The sequence below is a fragment of the Cyrtonyx montezumae genome, unplaced genomic scaffold (genome assembly GCF_038088225.1).
Source record: "Cyrtonyx montezumae isolate F1298 unplaced genomic scaffold, pur_monq_1.0 scaffold_8, whole genome shotgun sequence".
NCBI classification, from domain to species: Eukaryota; Metazoa; Chordata; class Aves; order Galliformes; family Odontophoridae; genus Cyrtonyx; species Cyrtonyx montezumae.
In genome coordinates this window covers 49,696,070-49,712,302 of record NW_027072089.1, presented here as the reverse complement: position 1 = coordinate 49,712,302, position 16,233 = coordinate 49,696,070, and the positions used below count along the sequence as shown (strand labels likewise).

The following is a 16,233-nucleotide window of genomic DNA, read 5'->3' as shown; positions in this document are numbered from 1 at the left end:
CATGGTAAGGCTGAGACATCAGCCATGTTGTAGCATAGTGCATTCTAGTCGCAGGATGGGAAATAAATGCAGAAACAAGACTGAATTTATTTTTCACATTTATTTTCTATACCTTGTGAGCAGTTCTTAATGAGTTCTAGAACAGAAAATGCTTAGTACAGGTCTAGTTTTTCTTAGTGATGATTAGTACAGTAGCGCAAAAATGGGGCCTGAACTAGAAACAACATAAATGTGGATCCCCAGTAATGAATGCTGCAAAAATTGCAAATGCTCATAGCAGACTGTGTAGGTCTGGCAGTTGTCTCAGGTTTTCTTTCCTAGGTTTAATAAATACTGTTTCTTACAAAACAACGTCAAATGATACTTTGAGAATGCCTTAATATTAAAATTCAATTTTTTTTTAAGTTTTGAAAAGAGCAAAATGTAAATTTTACAGGAAGTGGAAATACATTTTGGAGGGAGGAGCTGTAAATCAGTCCAGGAAAAAAAACTGGCTGTAGTCAAAGGAACACTAAGGGAGTAAAAAAGTATTAAGTCTTTCCTTCAGCTGAAAATTTTTCACAAATCATTATAGTCTGAATTTGTGGTGGCTGCTAGGCATCCTACCCAGATTTCACATAGTTTTCCCATAGGAGCACCAACTACCGAAGCATCTGCACACTGGAAGAAGTTTCTCCCTGAAGGCATGCCTTCTGCTGAGCAGTAATCCACAGTTCTAGGTGTACCTTCTGCACAGATAAAAATATTTTTCTCTTGTAATTGTTTTGTACAAGTTTCTAGGTTACCATGTGCTATTAAGACATTTGTACATCGTTCCATAGATTGGCCAATTCCTGGAAAATATGTTTTAGCTTGAGGCTGTGCTGAAAATGATTATAAACATTATTCATTACCTCAGCCTACCATCTAAAAATAGAGCACTTTCTGGGACAGCTCAATTTCTTCTAGTAGAATACTCTTTATTAGCTTAATTAGGTAAGAGGAATGAGCAAGAAAGGCTGCTTTTCCAGTCAGTCTGTCCCTTTGCACCTGGGCTTTGTAGAATGTCAGGTATTTCTTGTGAATAACACCTTTAAGCATGATGGAAAAGTCTGTACAGATTTTATTTTAAGGGTTTTAAGTGTAGGGGGTGATCTTTTGTTTCTTAAATCAAATGGGAAAATGGGGAAGAATGCATTTGGAGTACTTCACTCTGCTTTGAGAACTCTTTCACATTAACATTATTAGAATTATATTCCTAATAAATATTAGGTTAAAGTAATCTTATTATTCAAATAAGGATTTTTTTATTTGTCATGCTTTTGATTGTCTTGATTGATTTTTATTTAATTTTAAAAGAACCCAAACTTTTTATTTTTAATCTCCAGAGGCGAGGTTTCCTAGCCTTTCCCTGTCACATCTTGGTGTCTACTAACAAGCATTAGGTAAAACATGATATTCTTAGATAAAATTGGAGGTTAGGGAAGACAGACTGTTGCAAAAATGTAAAAATAGTGTCAGATAAATGTTTATGTTTACACCAAGCATTTTATCTAAACATATGAAATACCTACAGCACAGTCATGCCACCACTCCGTGTGACAGATAATCTCAGCTCTTCCAGTTGAAACAGATGTTTCTTTTTCTGTAAATATAACTCTGAGGTTTCTGCAGTGCTGTGTTGTCTCTTGGCCTGAAGCCACAGCTGATGGCTGGTGCCACAGAGCAGAGTGGCCCTTCCCACTCCAGTTTGTGCCAGCCCCTGTCTGGGCTCCTCTTTGGCCCCAGAAGCACAGGAGGACTCTGGTCAGCCTGGCTGGAGAGGTTATCTGGCTGTTCTTCCCTCTCTCTCTCTCTCTCTTTTTTTTTTTCTTTTTTTTTTTTTTTCCTAAGCTGGTTAGGATATCACAGAATTACAGAATTGCAGGGGTTCTAAGGGACCTCAAGGGATCATCAAGTCAAACCCCCTCCTAAAGCGTACCTGTAGGTCACACAGGCAGGCATCCACGTGGGTCTTGAATATCTCCTCAGAAGGAGACTCCACAACCTCTTTGGGCAGCCTGTGCCAGTACTTTGTCACCCATATTATAAAGAAGTTATTCAGCATGTTAGTATGGAACTTCGTATTTCAAGTTTTAGGCCATTACTCCTTATGCTATCATTACACACTGCCAAGAAGAGCCTGGCCTCATCCATTTGCCTCCCACTTCCCTTTAGATATTTATAAATATTGATCAGATCCCCTCTCAGTCTTCTTTTCCCCACACTGAACAGACCCAGGTTACTCATCCTTTCCTCATATGGGAGAAGCTTTGTGCCCTTAATCATCTTCATGGCCCTCGGTTGAACTCCTAGGAGATCCCAGAACTGGACCCAGTATTCTAAATGTGGCCACACCAGGGCAGAGTAGAGGGGGAAGGTCACCTTACCTATTTCAGCAATTTTCTGATACGGGAACTTAACTGCCTACAAACACCATAGTGTCAGGTTATGTGGAGAAATGAGAACAACACACGTGTGCACAGAGCTGGGCAAGTAATAGTTTTATATATATATATATATATATATATATATATAGTTATAAAACCAGTGTTCTATGCAGTGGTGTCAGATCTGTTTGTCTGTGATACTCACAAAAGACCCACCTCCTCCATAATAAGACACGTCCATCAATGTTATTGGCCAGCAGAGAAAAGTGGTCCATGCAGAAGGGTTAATGAGGTGAAAATAAAACCAAATTCTGCCATCACTCTGGGCTCTCAGCTTCACTGATATAAATTGTTCACTGGCATTTGAAATACTGAGTGTTTGGGTCCCTGGAGGTAGCTGAACAGATGCTCTTTCGAAGTGATTTGATTGATCTTTAACTCTTTCAAGGGTGTTGACAATTGCACACATTTAATTTTAAAAAATCTAGGCTTATGTTTGTAATACAGCGATAATGTTCTTTCATTCTCGTTAAATAATATTTGGGGAACAACAACATATTTACAAGGGGAAAAAACTTCTCTGATTCAATAAAATGGCTGTCTCTTTGAGTTAAGGAGATTACTTTTGATTGACCTCTTTCTCTGCTAGACTAGAATGTTTTCACCTTTTCAGAGCTGTGGTTTGTATGAAACATCAGCAAAATTCAGTGTTCCTTCTGTAATGAACCTTCTGACAGGTACACTGCTTTCCTCCTCCACCCAGGAAAATGATATAACTTAGCGAACTAGATAAAGAAACAATCTTTTCAAATTTTCTTTTGTCTGTTAGGCAATTTCTATTTGGGTGTGAACTGTCATGCTGTGTCTGTTATGAAAGCTATTTCTGAAAGGCACGATAAAATATGTAGAAAGTTAAAATCTTTAAAAAATAATAAAAATAATTAGAGTTTCTTACTTAAATTAAGGAGCAAAATTTAGGGCATCATGTGTAATCTTTAAAAATATGTATGTATGTTGCCATTTTTCCTCTATCTTAAACTTCAAAATGTTCTTTTTCTAGGGAGGGCAAATTGGTAGATATAATTACATTAGTGTGACGAGATTAAGGTTAAGAATTTATTTCCTGTAAAATCTAGAATAATCTGATACTCTACTCTTAGTAGCTCTTTGGCTACCTGTGCTATTTACATTTAAATCAATTACTCTTACATCTTGCTTTCTATTCTCAAAGAAAAGCGGTTCTGTGTGCTGCATTGCACCCAGCTGATATGCCTAACCATTAGCCTCAGGCTTGTACTTTTCTTTATTTTTCCTTTGCCTATTTTATGGGGAACAAAAGTCATAGAGAAAACAGGATGATTAGAGGGGCTTCCAGCTGAGTTTAAGTCTTTGTGTGATGTGCAGAAATATGATTTAGACTTGCATAGAACTTCTCATCCAAAGCTTTAAAAATGGGTCAATATCCTCACGTAACGGCTTAAATTGCTGAAATTGGGGAAATGCTTAGTGTGAGGTCTCACAAGAAACAAGTAATTAAGAAAATTCATTGTGATCTTCAGTGCCATACATTTCTTACATTTGAAACTGTCTCCAGTACTGGATGGAAGATGTAATGCCTTCGTTGTGGTAGGAAAACTGTATGGGTAGCTGCTTTCTGACTTAAGAGGTGCTATGACAAAATTATAAATTCAGAATTGTAGTTGATTTCTTATAAAAAAAACATTTAATGTTTTCAGAATCAGGAAACTTGCCACAGTACAAACAACACCTTAATGTTCTTCTTTCAGGTAGGGTTCCCATTGTGTCACTTAAGGGATGATTATGTGGATAGAAAAGACAGGGTAATATTGCAGCATCATTTTCATTTCCAAGGCATGAGAGATCTATGGGTTTTTATATTCGCAGGAAGCTTTGAGGGGTTTGTTGTGATCCAGGGTTGAATTGTATAGGGTCGTTATTAGAGCTGTCCTATAACAGTCCTACAGGGGATACAAATCACTCTGCCTTGCTGTTCCCCCTTCCTTTTGCTACCAAGTTATCTCTTGGGCACATCTTTGTGTATCTGTGTTTTCTGTTGGCCAAGAATGGGGCTTTGCCTTTGGCTGAGAATGGGAGAGTGGCACCACGTGCTACCTTAATAAGGGCTTGGCACAGGAGAAACTCAGGGGCAGTTCTTCTAAGACTAATTTGGTGGGACTCTCAACATCCCTAAGCAATGCAAACACACTCAATAGGTAAAATTTGTCTGTCGGTTTGGGGGCAGTAAGGCTAGTTAATTGGAATGCATATAGCCTTTATTAAAGAAAAAGATCAATTTTTTTGGTTTCTATTGTTTCAGAGTACATAGACAGTGTACACAGATGTGTTTTTGTATTGACCTCTCCCCACCAGTGGTTAGGTATTTAGTATCTTGGCTGCTATCTAAGCGAATAAATGAATTATGTAGATTATATCTCTGCTTCATTAGAAAGCCAAGGGCTGAGCATTGTAGAAAATCTGGCTGTACAGTATAGGTTTCTGCAAGAAGCCAGAGTTGGGAATGTGTTGGGTTCTAAGTTCTTTTTTGTTGTTGTTTTTGGCAATCTGAGTGTAAAATGCATATGGATTTCTTTTTTTTTTTTTTTAGTTCATAAACTGTATGGTTAATTTATCAGTAACTTTTAATTGTGATAGAGGCTTGCTTTAATGTGGTTTCCTTTTGAGAAGGATTTTACTGTTCAGGAGGAACAGTGAAGGAAGCAGCAAATTCTGAATGTCACTTCACATATGAGTTTTATGGGGCTTTACAGCCCAAAGAGCAGGTGCTAAAGTTTTTGCTGAAGCTTGGCTGCAGATTCTGTTTGCTTTATGGTTTAGGCTAAGGCAACTTCTCATGCTATCATTGTATATGAATTTCAGACCTAAAAAATAATGTCAGGCTTATATTTTCTTATGATTAGATAACTTGGTCAACAGTGCCTGCTGGTGCTTTCTTGCATTATTCCAGCAAATTCTTGTCATCTAAGTGAGGCCACTGCAAGAGCTTGAAGGTAATTGTGTACAAACTCTCTTTGCTCATTACTAAAATACTTTATGTTCACTTAGGCATTCGGTCTTGGAAGAGGATTTGTTTGAATGTCAGTGACCCAAAAACTTGGATGTGATGTTGCTGCTTACTGGGAGGAGGGCATGGAAGAGTATTCATACAAGTGGGAGCTTTGCATAGACTTTTTCATCCTGCAGTCAGGGTTAGAAATCATACATCTGTCTCTGTTAAGTTTCTCATGTATGGAATGCCTGAAATGCATACTATGGTCTGAAAACTATAGTGAAAGCAGTCCAGCTTTTGTGCAGTCTATCAAGAGCATCTGATGGGAAGCTTATAAGACATGCATGCTAATGTAAGGTTTTAATTAATCTAGAATTTGTATTTGAAATAGCTTTCATTCTACTTTCATTTTATTTGCTTTGCTTTTGTAATTGTTAATTTTGGGGGAAATAGGTGTGAGAAAGTTTGTGAGTCATAAGAGAAGAAATGGTTTACATTGAAGAAGGTATTTACTCGCTTAATTTTTGGATTAATTAAACTGGGACAAAGCCTGTAGCAGACAACTCCAGTGACTGAAATGAAATCTGTGTGGGAGGGCTAAGAAGTTAATACAAATCAAATTGTTGGGTAGATTAGTTGCACTCTGTAGATGTTTTGAATAAAGATGGCATTGATTCTGTATTGCTTTATAACTAAAGAAAATTGTACTGAATCAAAGCTACTCCAAGTGTTTTCAAGAGAGGTTATTTTATCATCTTCCTCCCATAGCTTGTATTATAGACTATAGGCAGGTATGCAATTCAACCAGATTTAAACTAGTCACGTGTGAGTTCTGGAGATCAGAGCTACTGAACTTGCTTTCCTTTTCTTTATACCAGTTTTAATTGAGCTAGTCACTTATCTCCCACTACAAAATCTTTTGCTCAATTTAATCTGATATTCCATTGTAATGTAGATAAAGCTTTATTAAAAGACAGATAAGAAAAACGGTAATTTCTAGCTCTTACACAGTTGGCTCCTTGGAGTTTCAGTGGCTTGGTTTGGTTTTGGTGGTCAACCTAATTATTTTCTGTTGGCCCACTGAGTTTATCTGATAGATTTCTATTTCTGTGTCAAGCTATATAATTGTTGTTGTTTTTAATGACTAGATATAGTTAAACAACAAAAACGGAAACAGAAACATGCTTCCTTGGACCTAATTTTATTTAGTAAATTCAGTTGTTCTGAAGTATTACATGTCCTAAAGAAAACAGTAATTTATTTGGTTGGATAAATACAGTATTAAATGATTCTGATATCCTGCCACTTTTTTATCAGCTTAATGTTAGATGCAAACTTTACTTTAAAAAAAGCTATCTCTCATATGTAAGAAGCATTGCTCTGAAGTGTAATGGCATATTGATGCCTTTCGCAACATGGCTGAGCTGGAAATGGCCTTCTAGATGCCATCTTGTCCAAGCCCTCTGGCTCCCATAGGGCCATCCAGTGCAAGCTGCCCAGGCCCACGTCCAGATGCCTTCTGAAGCCTCTCTGAGGAGGGAGATGTTGTATGGTGATAAGGAAACTAAAACTGTAGTTTGCAATAAGGTCTCATTTTGTATCTTTTGTGTATTATGGTCAATGCTTAGCTGAATTTGTGATAGCAGTGTGCCCAGGTAGCCAAGAAGACCAATGGCATCCTCGTTTGTCTCATAAATAGTGTTGCCATCAGGAGCAGGGAAGTGGTTTTCATTCTCTAATCAGAACTGATAAGGCCACACCTTGAGTTCTGTGTTCAGTTTTGAGCCCTTCACTGCAACAAACGAGGCCCTGGAACGTGATGTTAGGAAAAGTCACTTTTCCAAAAAAGTGGTCAGGGACTGGAATGGGCTGTCTGTGGAGGTGTTCGAGAAATGTCTAGGTGTTGTACTGAAGAATATGGTTTAGTGGGGAAATATTGGTGGTAGGTTGATGGTTGGATTGGATGATCTTGAAGGTCTTTTCCAACCTTGATGATTTTATGTTTACAATTATTAGAACCTCTGAATAACTTGGAGATCTATATTACATTGAACTAATTCAACTTACAGTTGAATTACTGCCATTTTATTAGAGGCATCTTGGTTCGAGAACATCTAACTGCTTTATTTTTGTACATATTCACTGTGGAGGTACAAAGGAAAAAAAAACAAGGAGCTGATATATCCTTTGTATGTTTTAAACTTGTTCTGTGTCTTTGATCAGGAATTCCTCCATTGAATATTGTATCACAGAGTAGTAAAAGAGATTCAGCAAGTCGGTCTCTGTACGTTTATATACTTATGGATATAAAGCCATTTTAGAGAAGATCTGCCCTTGAATACAATAGATAAGCTCTCCTAAACCTGAATGCACCTAGATCAATCCCTAAAACAGATTGGATCTAGTTTAAAGTTTGCATTTCAGATCATTTGCATTGTAGGGAACCTGCTTTAACAGGGGGGTTGGACTCAATGATCTCATGAGGTTACCTCCAACCCCTGCAATTTTGTGATTTTGTGATTTTCTTTCCATCTTTCTGTTTAAAAAGGTATTAAGATTTTTTTTTGCTTTATATTAAATAGCAAATGATAGCATTTTATTACTGCTTTGTATTAAATAGCAAGCCTCATTATATTGCAAAAAGCAGTATCTAATTGCATTAGTTGTGAACCAACACCACCCAGAAGTTAAATATTCCTATATCTTATGTCTATATCCTTTGGATATGAGTAATTCATCTGATTCACTGCAAACACTCTGAGTCCTTGCTGCTCAACTGGAAGCAGTTGAAAGTTTTCACTTTTGTCGTTTGATCATCTGTTGCAAGTTGCTCTAGTTTTGTGAAGTTCATATTTAAGTTTAGCAATGTCCTCAGCTATTAAAACCTGGGTAGTACTGGGCCCGTTCATGCCAAGGAATGCTGTGGTAAGACTGACATCGCTGTACCTGCGACGTATGACAGCAGCCTACTGACATGTACCCTTGAGAGTTATGTAGGACATCTGATGACGAGGCAAGTAACCAAAATATGTACCTGGGTTTATCCTAACCAGGCTGTTTGCTCTCTCTTCCTGGAAGTGAGATTCCTCAGTTACAGAATTAGATGCTGAAGAGGCAAGTGAATTCCTTTGCTACCAAGGGCAGTGGCAAACAGGGCAGTAGCTTGCTCACCTCTATCTAGCCAGAGGCAAATAATTAATTTTATAAGATTTGAATACCTTTTGGATTGTATTACAGAATTTTATAACGAAAACTTGTGCATGTCTTAATGTGCAGTAGAATATTACCCTTTAATTCAGAGGAATCTATAGATATGTCTGTGGAGCATGTCACAATACCCAGTGTGCCATGGAGCCTCTGGCATGCTGACAGGAGGCCAACAGTAGGGTGACTGGGTATCTGCAGGTTGTCCCCAGGCTCTCAGCTCTCTTACCATAAGGCAGGGTTATTCTCTGTCATAAATATGTTGGAAATCTGCTAGTGAGAAGTGTGAGCATTTAATAATTGTAAATTCTTTAATTAATAAAAAAACAGAATTCATGAAAGACAGTGCAGTAGTAATGCAGATATTATCATTACAAGTTGCTGTATTTGAGGTCTCTGCAGGAAAACTCTCAGTCGGTTGACTCACCTTAGGAGCTGGAGGTTTATGGCTTCTTTAATCCCAGTTTAGAGCTACAAAACCATGTGGTTTTCGGAGGAAGGGAGAACTTGAACTTCAGAGAAGGACAGGAATTTGAGCTGTGAAAAAGCCCTTTGCTGGTGTATCAGCCTGTCCTTAGGCTTTGTTGCTTTGTTTAAAAACTGAAGCAAACCCTAGGAAGGAGATGAAAGCTTAGACAGTGCCCTATTGTGTGTGCAGTGATTGGGGAGGAGAATGGCATGCATATTCTGCCTCTTGCCCAAGTTTCAGAAAGGGTCAGAAACATTTATGATGAGAGGAAAAACATTCTTCTCAATTGTATTTATTTTATTTTTAAGGAAGTGAAATGAAGTGATTTCACTATGACAGATATGTTTTACTCCTATACAGAGGCTGAATATTTGAAGATTTAAGATTGTGAAATTGTCAGCATTCATGGCAAGAACAAGATTCATGCCCTATAAAAGACCTGGAAAGTAATGAACCCCTTTCAGAGAGGCGTGCCTTAATGTATTGGAGGAGTGTATGCAGAATAGAAAGTTCCATTGGGTGTTTGTGAAAATGAAATGAATGTAATTTGTTTTTAGTGTGTGTAAAAGTAATGCAAGGACAACATGTGTAGAGTCAGTGCATTCTGGCAAAGTCCCTCACAAGTTTATCACAACTTGTTGTAAAATAATAGTATAATACAAGTCCAGGCTGGTGTGGCATCTGAAAAGAATGCTCACAGTGAAATAAAATTCCCCTTTTGCTAATGATTTATCTGAGTACAGGTTCAGTCTGTGGGAAATGCTTGGTGGTGATGGTTGGTTTTTTTTGTTTTTTTTTTTTGTTTTTTGATCTGAAGCCATGACTTTCAAAGGAACTTGGGGAGGTGTAAAGCAAAACAGTGCAAGCTTCCAAGTTTATTTTCTTACGTTATTTAGCCACTGATTGATTTGAGAGATCAGGCAGGTCCTTTGCCAAAATTTTAGTCAGCCAGGAGCAAATGACTTCTGAAACATAAGGTGCATAACTTGATTTATATTTTTTTAATCCAAATCAAGCAGCCTTGTTTATCATTCGTACGGCCACTCATTTCAATAGCATGTATATGTTTTGGTGTGTTAATGTACAACTCTCTGGTTTAAAACAGCGCTTTGCTAATTCCCTTAGATATATATATTTTTTCCCCTCCTATAACTCTGTATTCATGGATAGAAATCAAAACTGTGTCAGCACTTGTTAGGTCCCAGAAGTATTTAGTTCATGTTCAATTAACAATCAGTGCAATGCAGAATAATTGATTTCTTTTAAAATAGTTGATGCCTTTTTAACCATAGTGTGTTAGTCCCTGGTTATCCAGCTCAATAAGCCTTGTATTTATTGATTTATCCATTCAACCATGAAAATATTTTCCTTTTTTGCTTGTATTTGATTTACGTTGTGGGTGAAGGATCAGTGCTCATGAGTAAGCAGTGAGCTGTCTAACTTTGTATACTGAGATTTTAGTTACATACATGTGGAAGTTATTTTTGTGTGTGAAGTTGTATTAGTAATTCTGCTTGGGTAAGAAACTTGGCTGGTTCTAGGACTTCTGTTTGATATTCATATGGCACTTGTGGTTTTACAGGAGCCTTGATTAAGCCAGCATTACTCAGAGTGCGGAATGTTCTCAGTTTTAATGCAAGTCAAAGAAAGTTTCTCAGTTAAGAAGCTCAGTGCTTTTTGTCTCTTGGCGTGGTGAACCCATGATACAGACTGACGCTAGATAAATACAGTTTTGATCATGACTTCTAAATAAGGAACTGAAAGACTAAAATCTGGGTCTGAATTGATGCCACTTCAGGCTTTCATGTTTTGTCAGCTTTGCATACATTAGGAAATCTGTTCATGGTACGTAAAAATGCAAAAGCCATATTACTGTACTGCAAAAGCCCCACTGCTAGTACATCAAAGAATGCAGCAGCTGTCATCCAGCTGTAGCTGTGGTGCTCCTGAATGCCTTATTCCTGTTCCCAATGTTCCCAAACAGAAAGAGGCAGCGAGCATGCACTTTCTTTATACTTCCCCTTCTATTTTTTGACCCAAGTGTTGTCATAGCAAAATCCAGAATGTGTGTTCTGCAGCCATCACTATATGACACATGAAATTATTTTCTTTGCATCTAATTTAGGCATTTCAGTCCTTTTCATTAGTGTTAAGTTCTTTCAAATTTAGTTTTTATTAAAACTAGAAATCACACCAGCCTTAATCCCAGGTGTTTAAAATATCAAAACAAGTATATAGTTGTACTTCATTTTTATTTAGGTCCACTTTAGGTTGGAAGTAACTTGTAATTCTTTTGTTCCCATTCAGTTGCTGAAGGAATTTATGTTGATACTGCACTGAGAACCAGAGTTACAGGAAGCACACCTGAGTACGAATAGAATGTATTTTACCTTATGTAATTTTCGTTTGTTCTGATTTTTTTTATTACAGTGCTAGTCTTACTAGGCAGTTATTACAGAATACCATACCAAAGAGTATGTTTCAGATATGAATTTTAATCTGTTACGGCACTTTTAAACACTTTAATAGTGCAGTGTCCACCAAAGTGGGTCACAGCAGATGTCTGGGAAGCCTGAGAACAGAGCAACCAACAGTAATGCTTCCTGGGTCCACTTGGCTGTCTCAGTAGCATTTTCCAACCCAGAAGCTGTTCTTTGAGATAACTAAATCTTGGCAATTTTTTCTTCATTCATTTGCCTAATCACTTTTCTGAACTGTATTTCAAGAATATTTTCAAAGTAAACACAAACATATTTGAAGAGAACAGAACAGTACAGAAAAATTACTCATATTGATTTGAACTAATACAGTTATTTGAAATAGATTCTAAAAGGGTGGTTTTTATTTATCGAGTTTTATATTTGTTTATTAATCATTGTTTTGCAAAGTGAATTACCACTACAGAGATCTCAGCAGAGGAGGGAAGTATACATGCTTACAGCTGCTTCACAGAGTTGTCTAATAGGCCCTCCTTTCTATGTCTTTGCTAGCTCCCAGCCACTCAGACAAAAAATATGACTTGCAGTGTAAGAACAAATGAGTTCCTAGAGAGTCAAATTTAACATTTTGAGAGTCCAGATGTGTAGCCCAATTTACTCAAGTGGACTCTGAAAAATCTGCATTAAAAATGGTAACCAGGGTAGCACTGAAAGCCTGATGAGAGAAAATAGCATTTGATGACAAGGTTTGGTATGCTTAGAAATACTTTGGTTATTAAAGTTGCCCTAGTGCCAACCACTCCTACACTGCTCATTTGTGTGACACACTGGCCATCACAACACACGGGAAAGATAAGAGGTTACATGCAATAGCTCCGGTCCTTTCCTTGTCAGACAAGGATCTCCCAGCATCTACCATTACCTTATTGTGGTTTATTCTTGCAAGCCCATTTCCCCTTCCCTTTCCATTAAAACCCCTTTCCAAACTCCTCAGTTTGAAATGTCATCTTGTTACAGATCTACAATGCTAGATCGTTCAGCATTATTCATAAGGAAAACAGTTGATGCCAAGAAAGGAGATGGGCAGTTAGCATTTTTGGGATGCTCATGGCAGCTTATTGCTAGCTTTCACTGGGTAAGGGAACATTTGTTTGCTTTGCTCTTGACAGAGCTCAAAGTGAAGAGTTCAGTGAAGAGTGACAAAAAAGTGACAGAGCTCAAAGTGAAGAGTTCATGGTAGTATCTCATTACTATGAAATTCAGGTGTTGATAGCCTCAGGGAGCATGTGCAGCAGCTAAAGGAGTTCCTGGGGACTGATGTCCCAGTGCTCAGTGAATTAATACTGGGATGTCCACAGCTGTCTCCAGACATTTCTTGCATGAGTGAAGAGATACAGAAACTGAAGGCCAGTTTCTGAGTATTCAGGAGACCCCATTTGTGGGAGGAAGAAGGCATCTCCTGTTACATAACTCTTTCTCTTCATTTCTTTTCATTTTTTCTTTCCAGGACAAGGTCACATATACGTGCTATAATCTTAGAAAATCTTTATTACTGTCATTTGACATTCATCATTTCAGAAGTAAAAAGGGAAAATAATCTAAAAGAGTCCTGCTTTGTTTTTAAATTACAACTTTTATTTTAAACTTTGAAATAAGAAAGCAGTATGTGGTATGAGCTGCTCTTGCATGATATGTTGCTGTATTACTGGCATACTACTGTAGGTAGTAGATGATCATTTTTCTCTTCAATTATTATATCAGTCGTCCTTTCAGTTGCTATGTTTGTTATGCAAACAACAAAAAACAGTGTTGAACACCATTCACAAATATTTCTTGTTTACTTTTATAGGTTATTGAATCCCTAGGGATTATTATATACAAGGCCTTGGACTATGGCTTGAAGGACAACGAAGAGCGAGAATTAAGTCCTCCACTGGAGCAGCTGATAGATCACATGACAAACACCACAGAAACTGACGGGAGTCGAGATGAGGGATACGATGCGCTGGATGAGGGGGTGGAGGATGATGATGATGACAAAGAGGAAGTTGAGGCTATTCATTCCTATAAGGATGTCATGAAGGTATGGTAATAGCAGATTATGTGATATCTCACTGTCCTTATCAGTGAGAAAATCTACTGTTTTCAGTGTTCTTGTCCCTTTTCATTCTAGCTGTTTTGTACTTCTGGTTTCTGATTTTCCTGGTTGTTCTTTGAAGTTTGGTTGCAAAAATGACATGCAATAGTATTTCATTTTGCCAGTAAGCAATAGCAAGGCCACGATCAACTTTATTTTAGGGTCTGCCATTCATATTGAATTCTGATTTCATCCATGCATTGAATATTGAGCCTTCCAGTGTAATATCTGTTACTGTGTGAACATTTGCTTACCTCATAGGCTGTGTCAATCATTACACCTTTTCATTAGTACAGTGCTGCTTTAACGATTTTTCATTGGTTACTTCCTTTGCCTTTCTTCTTTACTGTAGCAGAAGACTGCTTTTATAAGTGTAGCTTATTTGTGTGGAGTGAGTCAATATACAGTACTTCACTGATGATAATCATGATTATGGTTCTTGGCCTGAGTTGCGAGATTTGGAAATACAGTTTAGGAATTTTAATTGCATCAGGTTCTTCAGTGTTATCTGGGCTACTGTGAACAATGATTTAGAAGCTTTTAATCCTCTGTTTCCTATAGAGTATTCTTCTGTACAAATTTTAGAGCCTCTAGTAGAGACAAAGATGTTAATAAGCATGTTAAATGTACTAGTGGACTGAATATTGTATACTGCTTGTTCTCAAGCACAACTCATATCTCATTGTAAGGATGAGAAGCTCAGTGTGTTACAGAAATTAAGGGACTGAAACAGAGCATCCTGGATAAGGATGTATTAACATGCAGAAAAAAGACCCCTCTAATTCCTGATGCTTTTAATGGTCAGTAATGGTCAGTAAGAGGAATGCTCTCAGGAGGATAGAATGGGAGTAGCTTTTTTCTGAGATCCTTTTGGACGTTTAGTTAAATTTGTGGTGTTTTCTAGAAAAGTAGAATTGACAGCCCCTCCTCATAAACTTGGTTAAAATTCATGGTGTGTTCCTGTTTGCCCATCTTCTGGAGGACTTACATCCCCTTGTTTCTGCTTTTTTCTTGTGACAGGGCTCTACATGCTTCATTGCTATCCACTCACCACCTGGCACAGTGGCTTATATATATGTATGAGCATCTATTGCACTGACCAGGGCACATCCTTTTCCTCCCTGAAGCACAAATAATTCTAAATTCTTAAAACCTCCATTTTTCCCCTCCTCAGAGAAGCAAGGATCAGAGGGAGCAATGAAGGGAGCAGCCAAGGGAAGCCAGGCTGGATGGCACACTGTCCCCTTCAAGCCCCTTGCCTCTGGGGTTTTCTGAGCTAATGCCCTGGCAGCAGGAGGAAGTGAGGGCTGCTTTGCTCTCCTTGCTGCCAGGCAACTTCCTTGTGCATGGCAGCAAAGGCATGGAAGAGCAACCTGCTAAGCCCTTGTGGGAGCTACTCCAAACAGCATGCTGTTATGTCTACATTGTATGGGATAGGTGCAATATGTCCTCTTTCCCTTCAGTTTGGCACAAATGCCATGAAGTGGTGGAACAATCAAAGCTGGGTTATTAGAATGAGAGACACCTGTATATGCAAAGCTGAGGGCAGAGAGGTTTGTAGGTGCGATTATTTTGCACATTCCTTACTTCATGTCTGCAAATAAGAAAATGTAAGTTTGGAAAGCTTTTCTGAAATCTTTCAGTCACACTGGTACACATGCCTGGAACTCAGAAGGCATAAGAAAATGTTTTGTCAGTCTTCAACCAAGAAGGCTGCTCACTGGTGGACTTTCTGTTTTGGTTTGTTAACGCACATCTCTGCTGGCCTGAGGTATCTGCATATTTGTGTGTTTTAAAATCAGCATCTTAGCTTGTATTAATTTTTGCATATCAATTTAATTTTATTCTGGAAATGTATTGCTTTTGTGATTTCACTTTAATGAACTGAACTTCAGCTCTGAGTTCTACATCATCCTAACTTTAACTCCCAGCTCCCTCAGCATTCTCTTTTGTTGATGTTGTTGCTTTCACCTATGTTATTTGCTGCAGGCTCAACTCTGTGACTTGCCTTTGTTACTCTCCATCATTAATGCATTGACAGTACTAGAACAGCATTATCATTCTTGTCATTTTTTACATTTGTGCAGGTTTATGAGTTTCTTTTTCCTTGACTTTCCTTGACTACAAACCTTTTCAAGGATAACCATGTTTTGGATGTGACTTTTATTTCCCCTCCAGCGCTAAGCTATATTGCAGGCTACACCCTTATTTATCCACTGTCTTGTGACCATAAGGCTTCATTATTTTAATTCTATCCTAGCAAGACTCACTGTGAAGCTTTCTCCTTTGCAGTTTGTAGTGAATGCTGAAGCAGCTTTGCTTGTTGAATTAAGCAGCTATCATTTTTGCCTACCCAGCATTCTCCAAATTGCAGACTTGAAAAACAGTGGAGGTGGGCTGTATTGTACTTGTACTTCTATTGATTTTTAACATTTGTAACTATGAAGTCTTTAGTGTGGACATGATTTTGTCCTTGGAATGGGATTATGTGATTCATCTTTCTCCAAAAACTGCCATTGAATCACAGAATCATTAAGGCCGGAAAAGAC

At 38.0% G+C, this 16,233-nt stretch overlaps 1 protein-coding gene across 5 annotated transcripts in view; it reads left to right on the top strand.

Annotated features, from left to right (window-relative positions):
* The window catches only part of SPIRE1 (spire type actin nucleation factor 1), a 120,952-nt gene that overhangs the window by 37,692 nt on the left and 67,027 nt on the right, over positions 1–16,233 (top strand). For all 5 annotated transcript variants that reach the window (XM_065753553.1, XM_065753554.1, XM_065753556.1 and 2 more), the window contains exon 3: positions 13,397–13,630. In XM_065753553.1, coding sequence (XP_065609625.1) covers positions 13,397–13,630 — 234 coding nt within the window. The remainder of the gene's footprint in view (positions 1–13,396; positions 13,631–16,233) is intronic.